Here is a 19,728-nt window from a genome sequence, read left to right as displayed (position 1 = left end):
CCCCTCCATTGCCCACAGTGCCACCAGTATAAAAAATAGCCACCGAATTTCCTATAGTGTCTATAATGCCCCTCATTGAGGCCCCCCACAGTGCCCCCTGTATATAAAATCCCCCACAATAGTGCCCACCAGTATAAATATTGCCCCCAGGACTTCCAGTTCCGGCGCTATCATGGAAGGCAGCAGGAGGTCAGCGCTTCGCAACCACCCGCCTGAAAACCTCCCTGCTCCCCCCACATATCAGGATAAAACCCCTTGGCATTATTCAGAACAAGAGAGGAGCGGATCCTTCAGTTTATGGACCACTTTTTAATCAATATGGGTAGCAAAAACAAGCAGAAAGACCCTCCCAAAGCAATCATGCCGTCTGAAGAAATGCCAATAATGGCGGAACACGAGAATTCCACTTACTTGGGCAGCAGCAACATACAACACATGCCTGAAGAAGGTGGCTACACAGATGGCCCCCAGATTGATTATCGCCGAGTGGAGCTTGAGGTGGCGGCAAGGATCTTAGGCTACTTTTACTCTCGCGTTTGGTGCGGATCCGTCATGGATCTGCACAGACGGATCCGTTCAGATAATACAACCGTCTTCATCCGTTCAGAAGGGATCCGTTTGTATTATCTTTAACATAGCTAAGACGGATCCGTCTTGAACACCATTGAAAGTCAATAGAGGACAGATCCGTTTTCTATTGTGACAGATTGTGTCATAGAAAACGGATTCGTCCCCATTGACTTACATTGTGTGTCAGAACGGATCCGTTTGGCTCAGTTTCGTCAGACAGACACCAAAACGCTGCAAGCGTGTCTGCCTCCAAAGCGGAATGGAGACAGAACGGAGGCAAACTGATGCATTCTGAGCGGACATTTTTTCATTCAGAATGAATTAGGGCAAAACTGATCCGTTTTGGACCGCTTGTGAGAGCCCTGAACGGATCTCACAAACGGAAAGCCAAAACGCCAATGTGAAAGTAGCCTTACATGATCTACAAGAGTCTCTATCCACCACAGTGACGTAGTCATTCTGTCGGGGATATAAAGCAAAAGGCTTTATATAAAAGAAAAGATCGAAGAAAAGAATTCAAATGATTATTGAGTTTGATCGGTTATTTAATTTATATTGTGCAATCAGTAAAACAAGGTACAAGCATCTATGCAAAAATATAAATGATTTATTATACAATAATTTAAAATACAATCAAAGATTAATCAATGTGAAATTCAATAATCTGCAATGATACACAGTGATATGCAGTACCCAACACAAAGACCAACATATACACGATACCTCTTAAACATAAAAATGTAATACAACCGTCTCGATGACAATTATTGGATATAAAACAATGATAAGGACAGATACGAACCCTTGCTCTGCTAAAACTATGACAAATCTCGGATACCGGTAGTATTGCGACACAACTTATAAATGATCAAGCCTGATATGGCTATGGAATGAATATTCCATTCAGAGATTCCCTCTGATATCAATATTAGGTCTCTTATTCAGTAATATGCATCTTTACTGAATAGCGTTAATATTGATGTAGTACATCTAACATACATCCGCAATAAAGCGGGGATTTTCCTAAATATCAGGCTAATTAATTCAATCAATACTACATATAATGAAATTATATGTTACCTGAGAGTGCAGTTGATATGCAGAATCTAAGGGGAGTCAGCTCTAAAGTCTGTTCTCATCATTGGGATTTTCTCCTGGGGTGTGCTTCCTTTCTTTGTTTCTCAGTGTTTCTGCGTCATCTGTTGCTCCCTGTTGTTCTTTCCTGTTGCTGTTTTTTCTTCCTCATGTGTGTGTGGTTTAAGATCACAAACTTATCAATTAGACACACGTTCCTAGCTTGGAGTTTTTCAATCATTGTCGGCTAGGCGTGTACATCTGATAATGACGGTGATGTCATTGTATTACCCAAAATGCATTTCTGCTGTTGGTGTAATGTTACTCATTTACCCCTAGATGACACTATTACCCAAGCTATTAGTAGCATTCTACTAAGGGTTAAATATCCAAGCCTGACTTTATCTCACATTCTATACACATGACCTTTGGAACCTTAAATTAGAGCTGAGGGATTAATTTTGACACATATACCAATTAAAACACAGACGTTTGGGCACCATTTAGACTTTTCCCATACTCCGATTTATGTACCTATAAATAATATAATGAACTCTGTACTCTCACAGATATCTGTGCCTCCTCTGCTACTCCAATGTGATTGATGGTTAGTTAAAATAACACATCTTACCCTAGACAGAGACTCATTAACAAAGTCCACACTTTAAATTCGTGCTTTAGGAGTATATGCGTTACTAGTGAGAAATATATATATGACAACAAATACATAAATGTCCTTAATAATATGTAACAATAGAAAACAATACATAGGTCCTATTGATTTTCTTATACAAACAAAACTAAGGTTGATTATACGTATACATACACATCACAGATATTCTGCTTCATTAATAGATAGCAAACTGTAGAGTTAATTAGCATCGGCTTCTATCCTTATCTAATTCATAAATCCATAAGGAGACAAGAATGCCTCTTCTCAGACCGGTACATGAACTGTCCTTTCCATGAACCTCTCTCGGCAATCTTTGAAATACATAACATATAAGAATATGGCCTCTTATGGGTCTAATCAAATCCACTATAATTAGGAAATTATTTAGAATGTTATATACCTATGAAAATGCACAACAATTCCAACAACTACAGGCCGAGGTAACTCAAAACTCACAACGTCTGGAGGCTCAATGTGATGCAATGGCCCGGGAGCTGGAATTATCTCGACCGGCACCGACAACAGTTGAGCGAGAAATCAAACGACTAGGGGAAAAAATTGACGACCTTGAAAACAGATCACGGAGAAGCAATTTACGAATAGCAGGTCTCCCAGAATCTGTACCGCTCCATGAGCTCACTTTAATTTGTGAAAAGGAGATCCCTGAAGCGCTTGGCCTGCGAAAGATATGCGCGGTGGAAAGGGTACACCGAGTGGGCCTGATCTCAGATCACCAAAAGAACGCCAGCAGAAGGAGAACGAAAAGAGCGCGCTAATTCAGAGGCCCAGGCAAGTGATGGTGAAATATCTTAACTATGCGGACATCATGAAGACAAGAACAGACATCTTGAGATCGTACAAGAAGACAAGAACAGACATCATGGTCAGAAGTCACAAGATATTGATCTTTAACCCCTTCCCGCATTATCGCGTATCTGGATCCTTGCCGCATCCTCACGTGCATGTACGTGATTGAATCAGGCAGGTGCAGGAGCTACACCCGCCCGATCCGCAGCACGGGCCCGGCTGTTACTGATACCCGGGCCCCTGCTGCATTCACTGGCATCGGTATGTGCGGTGATGCCAGCGGATTAACCCTTTCATGTGCGGCGGTCAGCGCTGACTGCAGCATGTGTGGGGTGTACAGAGGGAGGGGGCTCCCTCTGACTCCATCGCCCCCCCCCCCCCCCCCCCCCCCCCCGCACTGCACTGGCAGGGGGTCGATGGTTGCCATGGCAGCCCCGATGCCTTACACAGGCATCGGAGCTGCCAGCCTACGGAAGCCAAGGAGATCCAGCCTGAGGCAAACTGATGCATTCTGAGCGGATCCTTTTCCATTCAGAATGCATTAGGGCAAAACTGATCCTTGTGAGAGCCCTGAACGGATCTCACAAACGGAAAGCCAAAACGCCAGTGTGAAAGTAGCCTTACTTGATCTACAAGAGTCTCTATCCACCACAGTTACGCAGTCATTCCAACTGTGTTAGACGCTGACAGTTCAATTCAGTACAATACAGAATGTATTGTACTGAATTGAAACAGGGATCAAACCCTGAAAAGATGAACTCCCACAGTATGACAAATATAAAAAGTAAAATAAAGTGCGGGGGGGGGGGGGGGGGAAAGGAAAAAAGAAAAAAAAAAAAAAAAAAAGTGTCCTTTTTCCAAAATAGCACGGCAGATAGCACGCTGCTCAAACTCCTGGCTGGGGATTTCAATACAGTAATTTATGCTGATGCGGACAGAAGACAAATGAGACAAAGCCCAGAGGAAGGGACCAACAGTTAACATCTTTTCTCCAAAATCTAGACCACCAAGATACATGGTGCCTCTTTAACCCAGAAGGTAGGGTGTATACACATTACTCGCACTCCCACGAGTCATGGTCTAGGCTAGACTACATATGTGTGTCCAGGTTATATGCTTCGCCCATACAATCCATAAAGATAGGAGAAATGATAATATCTGATCACACACCAGTTATAGCGACCCTTGTGGATACCATACCAAAGGGTGCTGACTATATCTGGCGGTTCCCTGCAAACATAACAAAAAAATGAGTCGTTCTCTGAACTACTGAACCATTGGTGGCAGAAGTTCCTGCTGGATAAATCGGATACGACAGACACACAACTCCTCTGGGACGCAGGTAAAACAGTTTGAAGAGGGAGAATAATCTTACATATGACATTTCTGAAAAAAATAAATACAAACCAGAAGTTTTAACATCATAGCCGACTGCTAGAAAAGGCTTATACCACAAATTGCACAAATACTACCCAGTTTAACAAGACGGCATGGGAACAGGCAAAACAACAATATGAAAATTGGGAAGAACTGAGTCGCTCATATATGGAAGCACAATACTACAGATATGGGAACAAGACAGGGAAATTGTTGGCACTCCTAGCTAAAGGACATACTACTAACCCCCCAGTAGTAGCTTTAAAAGACTCAAAGGGATTAACACACCACAACCCACATAATATCAATGGGATCTTCCAGGAGTTTTATACTCCTCTTTACTCTGACACACCACAAAACAATAAAGACACGAAATCCTGGTTAACTTTACTTTCCCTCCCAAAAATTATTACAGAGAAGCTGGATATGTTAAACGCTCGTATAACACAGGGGGAAGTAAATAAATGTATCCAGGGGTTAGCCCTGGGAAAGGCACCGGGTCCAGATGGATACACGGGAGAATTCTATAAGGCCTTGAAGGAGAAAATAGGACCCATCTTAACACCTTTTATATAATGGTTATATGGCTAACAAAAAGATACCAACAATTGCCAATACGGCATACATTAAAGTACTACCTAAACAGGGGAAAGACCTCACGTCACTGACACCGTATAGACCAATATCCTTGATTAATGTGGATATTAAAATAATATAAAAAAATATTAGCAGACAGACTAGCAAAGGAGCTGCCCCAACTAATATCTCCACATCAAGTGGGGTTTGTCCAAGGTAGGGCTGCTGTATCTAATATACAGTACGTAAAGTATTAGCAGTATTGGATACCATACAAGCAAACCCGTCAGCTCACCCTAGACCGGGCATACTCTGCATAGATGGAGAAAAAGCATTTGATCATGTAAGGTGGGGATGGTTGATGGATCTACTAACTAGACCATATGGGATTGCAGGGACCCTTTCGGAACTACCTATCCACGTTATACTCTAACCCACAAGCGAGGATAGCTACGGTACACCAGGATTTATATCTAAACCTTTTGCTCTACAAAAAGGAACGTGACGGGGATGCCCCCTATCCCCATTATTATTTAATTTGGCTTTAGAACCTCTGTCAAAAGCAGTAGAAAAGGGAAGACTGGACTTTAAACATGCACTCTTTGCAGACGATATACTGTTTTTCATGTCAAACTATGGTGTGTAGGTGAAGGAGATATTCTTGCTACTCGATCAGTTCAGCGATCTATCAGGTTTCAGAGTTAGGCTACTTTCACACCTGCGTTCAGGTGTCCGCTCGTGAGCTCCGTTTGAAGGGGCTCACGAGCGGCCCCGAACGCATCCGTCTGGCCTCAATGCATTCTCAGTGGAGGCGGATCCGCTGAGAATGCATCCGCCTGCCAGTTTTCACCTTCCTGCCCAGGCCATTTTTTGCAAATCTGACATGTGTCATTTTATGTGGTAATAACTTTGGAACACTTTTACTTATCCAAGCCATTCTGAGATCGTTTTCTCGTGACACATTGTACTTCATGACAGTGGTAAATTTGAGTCAATATATTTCACCTTTTATTTATGAAAAAAATCCCAAATTTACCCAAAATTTTGAAAAATTCGCAATTTTCAAAGTTTCAATTTCTCTGCTTTTAAAACAGAAAGTGATACCTCATAAAATATTTATTACTTAACATTTCCCATATGTCTACTTTATGTTGGCATCATTTTGGAAATGTCATTTTATTTTTTGGGGACGTTAGAAGGCTTAGAATTTTAGAAGCAATTCAAAAAAAATTTAAGAACATTTTCAAAACCCACTTTTTAAGGACCAGTTCAGGTCTGAGGTCACTTTGTGGGGCCTACATAGTGGATACCCCCATAAATGACCCCATTGAAGAAACTACACCCCTCAGGTTACTCAAAACTGATTTTACAAACTTTGTTAACCCTTTAGATGTTCCACAAGAATTAAAGGAAAATGGAGATAAAATGTCTACATTTCACTATTTTGGCAGATTTTCAATGATGTTTTAGTGTCTCCATGTTCTGAGAGCTATAGTTTTTTTTTATTTTTTGGGCGATTGTCTTAAGTAGGGTCTCATTTTTTGTGGGATGAGGTGATGGTTTGTTTGGTACCATTTTGGGGAGCATACGCCTTTTTGATTGCTTGGTGTTGCACTTTTTGTGATGTAAGGTGACAAAAATAGCTTTTTTTAACAGTTTTTTTTTTTAACAATGTTTATTGTACGGGGTGGATCATGTGATCTGTTTATAGAGCCGGTCGTTACGGACGCGGCGATACCTAAGGCTACTTTCACACTGGCGTTTTGAATTCCGTTTGTGAAATCCGTTCTGCTCTGGATGCGGACACCAAAACGCTGCCTGGCGATGCAGAGCCAAACGGATCCGTCCTGACTTACAATGTAAGTCAATGGGGACGGATCCGTTTTCACTGATACAATATGGTGCAATTGAAAACGGATCCATCCCCCATTGACTTGAATTAAATGTAAGACAGGACGGTTCCGTTTTGACTTTGTTCTTCATAATGCAAACGGATCCATTCTGAACGGATACAATCGTTTGCATTATAGGTGCGGATCCGTCTGTGCAGATACCAGACGGATCCGCACCGAACGCAGGTGTGAAAGTATCCTTATATGTGTGTTTTCTTTTTTTTCCTCTATTTTTTTTATATAAAATCAGGGGAAAGGGGTGTTTTTTTTTCCTTTTTCTTACTTGAAACGTTTTTTTTTTATTAAAAACTCTTTTTTTTACTTTTTTTTTAAAAACTTTATTTCTGTCCCAATCTGGGACTTTACTATTGAGATCTGACCCCCCTCTGCAATGCATTACAATACATCTGTATTGTAATGCATTGCCTGTTGGTGTATTACACAGAGTAGAGGTTGCCTAGGAGACGCGGCCTGAGGCTGGATCCAGGTCCCGATGCCTCTGCACGGCATTAGGCTGCCTTCTCACCCATCAGATCCCCACTACAGCAGCACGGGGACTCGATGGGCTCCCTCACCCACCTCAAATCCCTTCTATGTCGTGGTCAGCGCTGATCGCGGCATAGAAGAGGTTAATCCGCCGGCATCGGCTTGTACAGCGATACAGCGGATACAGCAGGGGCCCAGCTATCAGGGACTGCCGGACCCCTGCAGTGATCGGGCGCGCACCGCTCCGGTGCCCGCCCGATCACCATGATGTAATAGTACGTCATATGTCGGGAAGGGGGTAAAAAGAAAGTTCAGACAAATCAGTAATCTTCCAGTCGCCATGGCTAAGAATTCTATACCTGGGTATATTGATTGGAAGAACACCAAACACTATATACTCACTGAATTATCCCCCCTAATAAAAAAAAATATTAAGTGAGATCTCCAGATGGATGGAGCTCCCACTATCACTGATGGGAAGATGCCATATGCTGAAAATGATGTGTGTTCCTAAACTCTTCTATAGGATACAAACCATACCATTACTGATAAAACATACTAGATATATGGGCAACCAAAAAGCCAAGAATATCTTTGACTACACTTCAGTTAAGGGTAATCCTAAAACATAACATGGGATGGGATTGCATGGGAGTGTTTCATGCATCTTTAGGGACATATAGATTTTTAGACTAAGGGACAGGTTCCAGACGGGGTCGTCCTTGTAAGGACGAGTGCCCTGTGGTCAGGCTGCTACTCATTTTTTAGTATCAGGGTCGAATGGCTAGACAGCCATAGGGATCGAATAGGGACCCTACATAGCTGTGTATCACTGCCATCTTTTTTGTCTGCCTGGACACCATTCTTGGAGGGGTATATCACGAATACTACTTGTGGTGAAGAATCCGATGACCGTCCCTTGGTACCGGTAGGACCTGCTGGTTACTAGTGCCGCCGTGCACTTTTTTGTATGTTTTTCATTTGGGATACTAATTATTGTACTAATTGGGGGTCTACTACCCTCTATCCCAATGTTTGTCTTTGCACACTATATTTAGGACACTATATTTTCTGGGAAACTATAAGGCAACATATAAAGCACAGCCTTAACCCCTTCACGCCTGATGACGTACATGTAAGTCATCGGGCGTGTTCTTAAAGATGGCGCCCGCTCCTGCCCGCTGCGGGCGCCATAGCCGCAGGTGGCCACCTGCTTCTTATAGCAGACACCCGCCGCTAATGTCCGCAACCGGCAGTAATGCCGATCGCAGACATTTAACCCCCTCCCGACCAGTGCCGTGATAGTACGGCGCGACTTGCACCCAGCGCCGTACTATTACGGCCCGCTGATCGGGCAGGTGCAGGAGCTGCTCCTGCCTGATTAGCTGCCGGACCCCTGCTGTATGCGCCGCCATCGCTAAAAACACCGATGCCGGCGCATTAACCCCTTCTATGCCGCGGTCAGCGCTGACCGTGACATAGAAGGGGTTTGCTGTGGGTGAGGGAGCCCATCGGGTCACCGTGCTGCTGTGGCAGGGATCCGATGGGTGAGAAGGCAGCCCGATGCCGTGCAGAGGCTGCCCAATGCCTTGCACGGCATCGGGACCTGCCTTCTACGGGGGCTGAGGAGATCCAGCCTCAGGCCCGGTCTCCTAGGCAACCTGTTAGTGTATGACTCAGTGTAATACACTAACAGGCAATGCATTACAATACAGATGTATTGTAATGCATTGCAGAGGGGATCAGACCCCCCAAAAGTTAAAGTCAGAAATAAAGTTAAAAAAAGTTAAAAAAAATTGTTTTTAATAAAAAATAATAAAGTTTTAAGTAAAAAAAGAAAAAAAGGCCATTTCCCCTGATTTTATAATAAATAATAGAAGAAAAAAAAAGAAAAAACACAAATATTATGTATCACCGTGTCCGTAACGACCGGCTCTATAAATATATCACATGATCCACCCCATCCGATAAACACCATAAAAAATAAAAACTGTCAAAAAAAGCTATTTTTGTAACCTTACATCACAAAAAGTGCAACACCAAGCGATCAAAAAGGCGTATTTCCCACAAAATGATACCAATAAAGCCGTCACCTCATCCTGCAAAAAATGAACTCCTACATAAAAAAATTGCTCAAAAAAAAAAAAAACTATAGCTCTCAGAACATGGAGACACTAAAACATCTTGTTTCAAATAAGCTATTGTGTTAAAGTGAAATAAATAAAAAAAAGGATACATATTAGGTATCTCCGCATCTGTAACAACCAGCTCTATAAAAATATTACATGACCTAACCCCTCAGGTGAACACCGTAAAAAATAAAAATTGTATAAAATAAATGCAATTTTTGTCACCTTACATCGCAAAAATTGCAACACCAAGAGATCAAAAAGGCGTATGCTCCCCAAAAAAAGTACCAATAAAACTGTCACCTCATCCCGCAGAAAATGAGACCCTACCTAAGACAATCGGTCAAAAAATTTAAAAAAGCTATGACTCTGTCTATGGAGACACTAAAACATCATTTGTTTGGTTTTTAAAAGGCTATTATTGCGTAAAACTTAAATAAATAAGAAAAAGTATACATATTAGGTATTGCCACGTCCTTAATGATCTGCTCTATAATCATGTCACATGACCTAACCCCTCAGGTGAACGCTGGAAAAATAAATGAATAAAAACTGTGCCAAAATTACCAATTTTTTTTGTCACCTTGCCCCATAAAGTGTAATAATGAACAATTAAAAAATCATATGCACCCAAAAATTTTACCAATAAAAACATCAACTCTTCCTGCAAAAAACAAGCCCCTGCACAAGACGATCGGCAGAAAAATAAATTAAAAAATAAGGTGTTCAGAAAATGGAGACACAAAAACATTTTATTTTTTTCAAAAATGCTTTATTATGTAAAATTGAAATAAACAAACAAAGAAAGTAGACATATTTGATATCATTGCGTCCATAACAACCCCCTCTATAAAAATAGCACATGATCTAACCTGTCAGATGAATGTTGTAAAAAATGAAAACGGTGCCAAAACAGCCACTTTTTGGTTACCTTGCCTCACAAAAAACGTAATGTAGAGCAATTAAAAATGTACCCCAAAATAATACCAATAAAACTGTCACCTTATCCCCTAGTTTCCAAAATGGGGTCACTTTTTGGGATTTTCGAAAGTAAGGGTGCATCAGGGGGGCTTAAAATGGGACATGGCATCTACAAACCAGTCCAGCAAAATCTGCCTTCCAAAAACTATACGGCATTCCTTTCCTTCAGCGCTCTACCGTGTGCCCTTACATCAGTTTACGACCACATGTGGGGTGTTTCTGTAAACCGCAGAATCTGGGTAATAAATATAGAGTTTTGTTTGGCTGTTAACCCTCGATGTTTTAAAGAAAAAAAATGGATTCAAATGGAAAATCTTCCAAAAAAGTGAAATTTTTAAATTTCATCTCCATTTTCCTTTAATTCTTGTGGAACACCTAAAGGGTTAACAAAGTTTGTAAAATCAGTTTTGAGTAGCTTGAGGGGTGTAGATTCTACAATGGGGTCATTTATGGGGGGTTTCCACTAAGTAAGGCCCACAAAGTGACTTCAGACCCAAACTGGTCCTTAAAAATTGGGTTTTGGAGATTTTCTTAAAAATTTCAAGAATTGCTTCTAAAATTCTAAGCCTTCTAACGTCCTAAAAATATAAAATGACATTTACAGAATGATGCAAACATAAAGCAGACATATGGGGAATGTTAAGTAATAAATATTTTATGAGGTATCACTTTCTGTTTTAAAAGCAGAGAAATTGATATTTAGAAAATTGCTAATGTTTTAAAAATTTGGGTAAATTTGGGATTTTTTTTATAAATAAAGGTGAAATATATTGACTCAAATTTACCACTGTCATGAAGTACAATGTGTTACGAGAAAACAGTCTCAGAATGGCTTGGATATATAAAAGTGTTCCAAAGTTATTACCACATAAAGTGACACATGTCGGATTTGCAAAAAATGGCCTGGGCAGGAAGGTGAAAACTGGCCCGGGGTAGAAGGGGTTAACCCCTCAGATGCCGTGGTCAATCCTGACCACGGCATCTGAGCGCGCTGAAAACCAAAAGCTTTTGCTTTCGCTTATTCTCCGGCTTCCCCGTGTGGCGATCGGAGGAGCCGGAGCGTGTATGCAGCAGCGCCTGTCTTTATGAATGACAGGAGGCTGCTGCATAGTATTTCCTATGGAGCCCTTGCCTGTAATAGGAAAGTAGAGAAATCATCATAGATTCCAATGCAAGTGCATTGGAATCTATGATCATAGCAATCAGATGATTGATTGTTTAAGTTCCCTATGGGAACTATAAAAAAGTGTAAAAAAAAAAAAAAGTTTACAAAAATAAATAAATTAAAAAAAAACATAAAAATTAAAATCACCCCCCTTTTCCCAAAATAAAAATTAAAGAACTAAAAAAATAAGAAAAAAACATCATTTATGTCGCAATGTGCGAAAATGCCCATAGTATAAAAATATATTCCCCATACAGCAAAACGGAAAAAAGCAAGAAAAACTTTTCATTATAGGGTATCGCCGGATTCGTACTGACCTGTAGAATATAAGTAACTGGTCAGTTTTATCGCACATCGAACGTGAAAAGAGTTAAAAAATATATATATATTGCCCCCAATAGTGCCCTCCATTCTGCTGGGTCCGAAAACAAATAATATTAACAACACTCACCTCATCCACTTGAACTCGAGGGAACACTTGCTTTGCAGTGGTGGGAGCAGGACCTGACACTCCCGGAGTCTTGCCGTCACGTGTGACATCATAACCCTGGGAGCATCAGGTCCTGCTCCCTCCAGCGCAGAGTGAATGTACCCTCGTGTTCAAGTGGATGAGGTGAGTATTTTTTTTATTTTTTTTTCTATTTTAACCCCTGAAAGGCACTTTTACCCATTTTAAATAGGTGCACTCCTGTCTGAACGACCATTAAAAAAAACATCTTTTTTTCCTGTTCGTGTGAATGTAGCCTTACAGTCAGTGCTCACTGGGAAATAGTATGCAAATTAGCTCTCCTCCAAAATGAACAAAACAGTTTCTAGTGCCACCTATAGGTAGCTCCCCTGTAAGTCAGGCCAGACCAGAGGCATCTGTAGACAGTGTTTGCTCCTCATCAGTACTGAGAGCGCTTATCACTTGAGGTCTCATAAAAGCATTTACTCACCTTGAAGGAATTCCTTTATCTACTCTGTACATTAAGGTGCATTATGTCTGACTAAGCCAAAGGTGAACACATGGTCGTATGTCGGGCAAATAAGGGAATTCATAGTATGCCTGTATTATATGAGTACATACGCTGTGGAGAGATCAGATTCCATGTATATTGCTGTTCCTCCCTTATTTGGGTGTAAAGATCAGGATTAAAGGGGTTTTTCTTCAGAAGGGTAGGGGTACCATCCCCTTAGAAAGGTACATGATGTAATCTGTAGTGAATGTAATCTTCCTACCAGTGCCTGTATTTGTAAGTTATAGCCTCCCTTCTGATCCTCAGCTGTGTCATGTGACCAGCACTCTGACTTTCCAAATAACACAGTGTCTTATGTGTGGACAGGAAGCCAGTTTCTCTATGTATTCCTAAGGGGGCCTCAATGTCAGTCCTATAGGAATGAATAGAGAAGTAACTGACTTCCTGTCCTGTGGTAGTTGGAGATCTGAGTGTTGGTCACATGACACAGCTGAGGATTAGAAGGGAGGAGATAACTCACAAATACAGTCACAGGGAAGAAGATTATCTTCACTTCAATTTACATCATGTACCTTTCTAATGGGCCAGGGAATAAAGATTTTTGTGGGAGTGCTTCCTTATAGCTGATTTATGTGACTTGTCCTTCTTTCCGGACAGTATACTGAATGACTTTGTGACCAGGACACCAAACTTGGAGAACAAGAAAGACCAAAAGGATCTGCAGGTAAAATAGTCCCTTCCCCATGTGCCTTATAGTATTGGCTGAGGGTGGTGTAGGCTTATCCCCTATCCTTAGGCACCCATAAACATTGCAGTGAGGTTGGCTGACCACCTAGTCGCTGAATATCATCAGCATTCCTGAATATCCACCCGTATGTTACAGTGTATGTGGGTGACAATACCACTGAAGTATACCCCGGATGGAAGCATATGACGTATGCTACAGTAAAAAAAAAAAAAAATTTATGTGGAGTATGTTACCCCGAAATTTATCATAAACAATGCCTTGTAGGGTTAGCTCAGCTGAATGTAATGATACCTTTCACTTAGTGATCAATTACTTCATTCTGGAGAAAAAGCACTTTTACTCCATATGCAAATGAGCAGTTAGGTGCCCTGGGGGCGGGCTCAAGTCTTTCTGTGCACCCCTGCTCCTCCTGCTTCCTCTGAAAGCCTCTTCCTCATTGATGGGACCAAGTGAGATGACTATGCAGAAACCTAGCCCTGTCAATCAAGAAGTAGTGGGAGAGGTTGGCGGGGGAAGCAGGAGGAGCAAGGGTGCACAGAGGTGCTTGGGCCCACCCTTGGTGCACTTAACTGTTCATTTGCATACAGAATGAAACAGCGGATCTTTGAGTGAAAGGCACTTTCAGCAGAGCCAACCCTACAGGGCACTGTGCCCGGTGGGATTTTCTTGGGGACAGATTTCTTTTAAAAGCACATATATTATGGTTTTTGTTTCTTTGTTTTTAGGTTGTTGTTTTTTTGAGAATGTTTCTGGATTGAATAGCATTGTTGCAGTATTTAAAAGAAAAATGGTTTGCTAATGCTTTCCTCCCAGAAGGGCACTTTTTTGGTATGTTGGGTGAGTGGGTGTTACAGGCAGTGAGTGTGGACCCACTGTGCCAACAAAGCGGTTTGTCTTTGGGCAAGGCCTGAGGGCGTTATCCTGGCAGTTCCCTGGTTTTCACCCTTTAACCTCTATAAGGGATCTGGCCTTTCCTGCAGGGAGCCACCAGGCTGCTACATCTTGGAATAGTCCTGCTGTGATTGGCTGCTGACCCACCGGGGTCAGAGACACCAGGGCAATGCATCGGGGGATTAGGCAATGCATGTAGTCAACTGGGCCCTATAGATATGTTTGCCATATCCATTGAACATACCGGATGAACTTTGTGTTATGAACAAGGTCTAAGTCAGCAAGACTTCACCCTAATAATCTGGCTCTACTTTAATTACAGGAAGTGACTCAGAAGATCCTCGAGGCGGTGGGGAACGTGGCAGGATCATCCCTGGAACAGACTAGCTGGCTGAGCAGAAATCTGGAGGTTAAGGCTCAGCCGCAGGTGTCAATCGATGAAACGGATGCTAATGGGGAGCTGTATGGTAAGAAATGGGTTATGTAGTGAGATCACCGCTGCAACATCACCATTCCAGAAAAACAGATGTTATCGTATTACCATCACAGCAAGCATCTATAGTACATCACAGCAAGCATCTATAGTACATCACAGCAAGGCACATCTATAGTACATCACAGCAAGCATCTATAGTACATCACAGCAAGCATCTATATATAGTACATCACAGCAAGCATCTATAGTACATCACAGCAGGGCACATCTATAGTACATCACAGCAAGCATCTATAGTACATCACAGTAAGGCACATCTATAGTACATCACAGCAAGCATCTATAGTACATCACAGCAAGCATCTATAGTACATCACAGCAAGCATCTATAGTACATCACAGCAAGGCACATCTATAGTACATCACAGCAAGCATCTATAGTACATCACAGCAAGCATCTATAGTACATCACAGCAAGCATCTATAGTACATCACAGCAAGCATCTATAGTACATCACAGCAAGGCACATCTATAGTACATCACAGCAAGGCACATCTATAGTACATCACAGCAAGCATCTATAGTACATCACAGCAAGGCACATCTATAGTACATCACAGCAAGGCACATCTATAGTACATCACAGCAAGCATCTATAGTACATCACAGCAAGGCATCTATAGTACATCACAGCAAGCATCTATAGTACATCACAGCAAGCATCTATAGTACATCACAGCAAGCATCTATAGTACATCACAGCAAGCATATATAGTGCATCACAGAAAGGCACATCTATAGTACATCACAGCAAGCATCTATAGTACATCACAGCAAGCATCTATATATAGTACATCACAGCAAGCATCTATAGTACATCACAGCAAGGCACATCTATAGTGCATCACAGCAAGGCACATCTATAGTGCATCACAGCAAGCATCTATAGTACATCACAGCAAGGCACATCTATAGTACATCACAGCAAGCATCTATAGTACATCACAGCAAGCATCTATATATAGTACATCACAGCAAGCATCTATAGTACATCACAGCAAGGCACATCTATAGTGCATCAGAGCAAGCATCTATAGTACATCACAGCAAGCATCTATATATAGTACATCACAGCAAGCATCTATAGTACATCACAGCAAGGCACATCTATAGTGCATCAGAGCAAGCATCTATAGTACATCACAGCAGGGCACATCTATATATAGTACATCACAGCAAGCATCTATAATACATCACAGCAAGCATCTATAGTACATCACAGCAAGGCACATCTATAGAACATCACAGCAAGCATCTATAGTACATCACAGCAAGCATCTATAGTACATCACAGCAAGCATCTATAGTACATCAGAGCAAGCATCTATAGTACATCACAGCAGGGCACATCTATATATAGTACATCACAGCAAGCCTCTATAATACATCACAGCAAGCATCTATAGTACATCACAGCAAGGCACATCTATAGAACATCACAGCAAGCATCTATAGTACATCACAGCAAGCATCTATAGTACATCACAGCAGGGCACATCTATATATAGTACATCACAGCAAGCCTCTATAATACATCACAGCAAGCATCTATAGTACATCACAGCAGGGCACATCTATATATAGTACATCACAGCAAGCCTCTATAATACATCACAGCAAGCATCTATAGTACATCACAGCAGGGCACATCTATAGGGTATGCCATCACTTTCCGATTGATGTGGATCTGACTGCCGGGATCCTGATTGCAGGAGCCTCTGTAGTATACCAGTGTTTCGGCCCCTTCGTTCTCCGGATCGGTGGGGGTCCTGGCAGTCAGCCCTCCATTGATCAGAAAGTGATCACAGGGAATACTTCTTGTACGGAGGTGTGCGGCATGGAAAGCATTTCGCAGTTTGTATATAATCTAGTAACTGTCTGCATACATTACATTGTTTATCCCGATACAATGCATTCAGAAAGTTTTCAGACTCTTTCACATTTTTCACATTTTGTTATGTTGCGACCTTGTGCTAAAATGAAAAAAATGTATAAATCAGGTTTTGTCCGTCTGCCCCATAATGAAATAGAATTTTAGACATTTTTGTAAGCCGCTGCAGCGCAGATTCAAGGTGGCCAGGACGGGGTCTGCTGCGCGTACTTATCTATGCACACGCCCGCGGTCCCGGCCGACCAGAGAGGCCTGTGCTTTTTCCTAGGGTGCGCAAGCACGACCACTGCTGCTGGATTGCAGGGTGGTCGTAACTATGGAATGAAGCAAAAATGAATGAAGCCAGCAAAGGAGTCAATATGGACAATCACAATACATTAGTGCCTTGTAGTAACTTTCTCTACATGATAGATGCCATTTTATGACCCCCTTTAATAGCACTTTTGAAAATAGCCGAGAGAGAGAGAGCACTTACAGATATGCCAGATAGGACAAATCCTTGAACACAGCCACCCATACATATAATGCAATTCTGTCTGCCTGAAGCCACCACTAGGGGGAGCACTTTACATTTGGAATTTTACAGCTCCCATGTAGTGGCAGCAGAAATAATGTTGTCATTTTATTTAGGACTGGCGAGCGTCTAGGTGTCAGGAAGCCTTCCCTATCGTATAGCACAGAGCCGCAGGAAGACGAGGCCAATGCTAAGCCCTTGTATATATGTATATCATCCTGTGGTTTTCTCCGACAGATGATAACGCTACCGCTCAGTCATCCATGGTCTCTGCGTCCGCTCCATCGGTCTATAGCGTCCATGCGCTGTCGCTGCTTGCAGAGGTGAGTGCTGCCGCACGTCCATTGGGGACAAAGGTCCCGGAAGCCATCTATATGCAGCTCCAATATTCTTTATTGTCATTGTACTGTAATGTCTAATAGGGGGGAGTTGTTTTTTTAATCTTCTTTAAAGGTCCTGGCCACCCTCCTGGACATGGTTTACAGAAGCGATGAGAAGGAGAAAGCCGTGCCTTTAATATCCAGGCTCCTGTACTTTGTCTTTCCTTATCTGCGAAATCACAGGTATGTACCCCAGTAATAGTCACTCATGGTATACGGGAGATGCTCCACAGGTGTATATAGCATGTCAGCAGAAAAAGGGGGGAAAAAATAATATTCTTCATCCAGTACCGGGGGGGGATATAAACAGAATGGGTCGGATAAGGTGGGTGTTTTGGGAGCTTAAAGGGGTTCTCCGGGCTTTTAATATTGATGACCTATCCTCAGGATAGGTCATCAATATCAGATCGGCAGGGGTCCGACACCCGGCACCCCCTCCTATCACCTGCGTGAGGAGACTGCGCGCGTGCGCATTTCATAGACATGCCAGCAGGGAGCAGGAAGAGAGACGGGAGATGGCACGTGCACACTGCGCGCACCTTCCCTTCATACAGCTGATCGCCAGGGATGCCGTGTGTCGGACCCCCACCAATTTGATATTGGTGACCTATCCTGAGGAAGGTTATCAAAAGTAAAAGCCCGGAGAACCCCTTTAATGTATTTGGGGAGCTTAATGGCGAGCTTAAGTGTTGTATGACCTTGTAACCTGGCTTAGGGTACTTTCCCACTTGAGTCAAAGTTTTCCGGTATTGAGTTCTGTCCTAGAGGCTCAATAACGGAAAAGAACTGATCAGTTTTATCCAAATGCATTCAGAATGGAGAGAAATCCATTCAGAATGTCTTCAGTTCACTCCTTTTACAGTATTTGGACGGAGAAAAAACCGCAGCATGCTGCATTTTTCTCTCCGGCCAAAAATCCTGAACACTTGCCGGAATACCATTGGCATGTATTAGTGCCGCATTGACGGATTCGGTCTGCGCATGCGCAGACCTTTAAAAATTTAAAAAAAATACCGGATCCGTTTTTCCAGATGACACTGGAGAGACGGATCCGGTATTACAATGCATTTGTGAGACGGATCCGCATCCGGATCGGTCTACAAATGGTTTCCGTTTGCATACAGATTGGCGGATCCGGCAGGCAGTTCCGGCGACGGAACTGCCTGCTGGAATCCAGCAACGCAAGTGTGAAAGTAGCCTCAATTCAGAAGAGGGTCATGTGATGGAGAAAAGTAGTTTTTTTGGCAGAATCTGACTTACAGTATATGTAAGTATTTTTTTTTTTCCATTCCGTTTTTTTACAGTGCCGTATGCGGAACCATTCATTTCAATGCGTCTGCAAAAAAACTGAAATGACTCCGTGTGCATTCCATATGTCCGCATGTCCGTTCCGCAAAAAAATTTGCAGACAAGGCCATTTGCAGACAAGGACAGGCATTGTTGCAATGGATCTGCAAAAAAAAAACGGATCCAATACGGATGTCACATGGATGTCATCCGCTTTTTTTGCGGATCCGTGTTTTGTGGACCACAAAATACATATGGTCGGGTGCATGAGCCCTAAAAGACAGGCGAAAATGTGGTTCAATTAGGTCATGTTCACACTGTGCCCAGGGCTAAACTGGTAGTACAAGTCCCACTGCGTCATTCCTCATTTCAGCCTGCATTATGGGCGGTGTCCTGGCCGCCTGGGAAATGTAAAGCATTCCTCTCCCTTAGGACTACCCTGAGGAAGTAAACTAGGCATAATTCAACAATGTAAGGGTCCATTCACACGTCCGTAACGTGTTTTGCGGATCCGCAAAACACTGACACGGCAATGTGCGTTCCGCATTTTGCGGACCGCACATCGCCGGCACTAATAGAATATGCCTATTCTTTTCCGCAATTGCGGACAAGAATAGGACATGTTCTATTTTTTTGGGGAACGGAAATGCGGGTCCGCATTTCCGGAGCCGGGCCGCACATCGTGCAGCCCCATAGAAATGAATGGGTCCGCAATTCCGTTCCGCAAAATGCGGAATGAAATTGCGGACGTGTGAATGGGGCCTAAAGGGAATATATTGTCAGAAAATGACAAATTTTCGAAATCAAGTTTTATATTACATATATTTTTTT

General features: G+C 42.4%; 1 protein-coding gene across 3 annotated transcripts in view; it reads left to right on the top strand.

The window, feature by feature from the left end:
• Positions 1–19,728, top strand: part of DOP1B (DOP1 leucine zipper like protein B) — a 113,720-nt gene that overhangs the window by 78,356 nt on the left and 15,636 nt on the right. For all 3 annotated transcript variants that reach the window (XR_005777423.1, XM_040423117.1, XM_040423116.1), the window contains exons 26-29: positions 13,347–13,413; positions 14,651–14,795; positions 17,468–17,553; positions 17,684–17,793. Coding sequence is in view for 2 of the 3 variants with exons in the window: in XM_040423117.1 (XP_040279051.1) it covers positions 13,347–13,413; positions 14,651–14,795; positions 17,468–17,553; positions 17,684–17,793 (408 nt within the window). In the remaining variant the exon portion in view is untranslated. The remainder of the gene's footprint in view (positions 1–13,346; positions 13,414–14,650; positions 14,796–17,467; positions 17,554–17,683; positions 17,794–19,728) is intronic.

Source organism: Bufo bufo, chromosome 3, assembly GCF_905171765.1.
Source record: "Bufo bufo chromosome 3, aBufBuf1.1, whole genome shotgun sequence".
Classification (NCBI taxonomy): Eukaryota; Metazoa; Chordata; class Amphibia; order Anura; family Bufonidae; genus Bufo; species Bufo bufo.
This window is presented reverse-complemented; position numbering and strand designations above follow the sequence as displayed.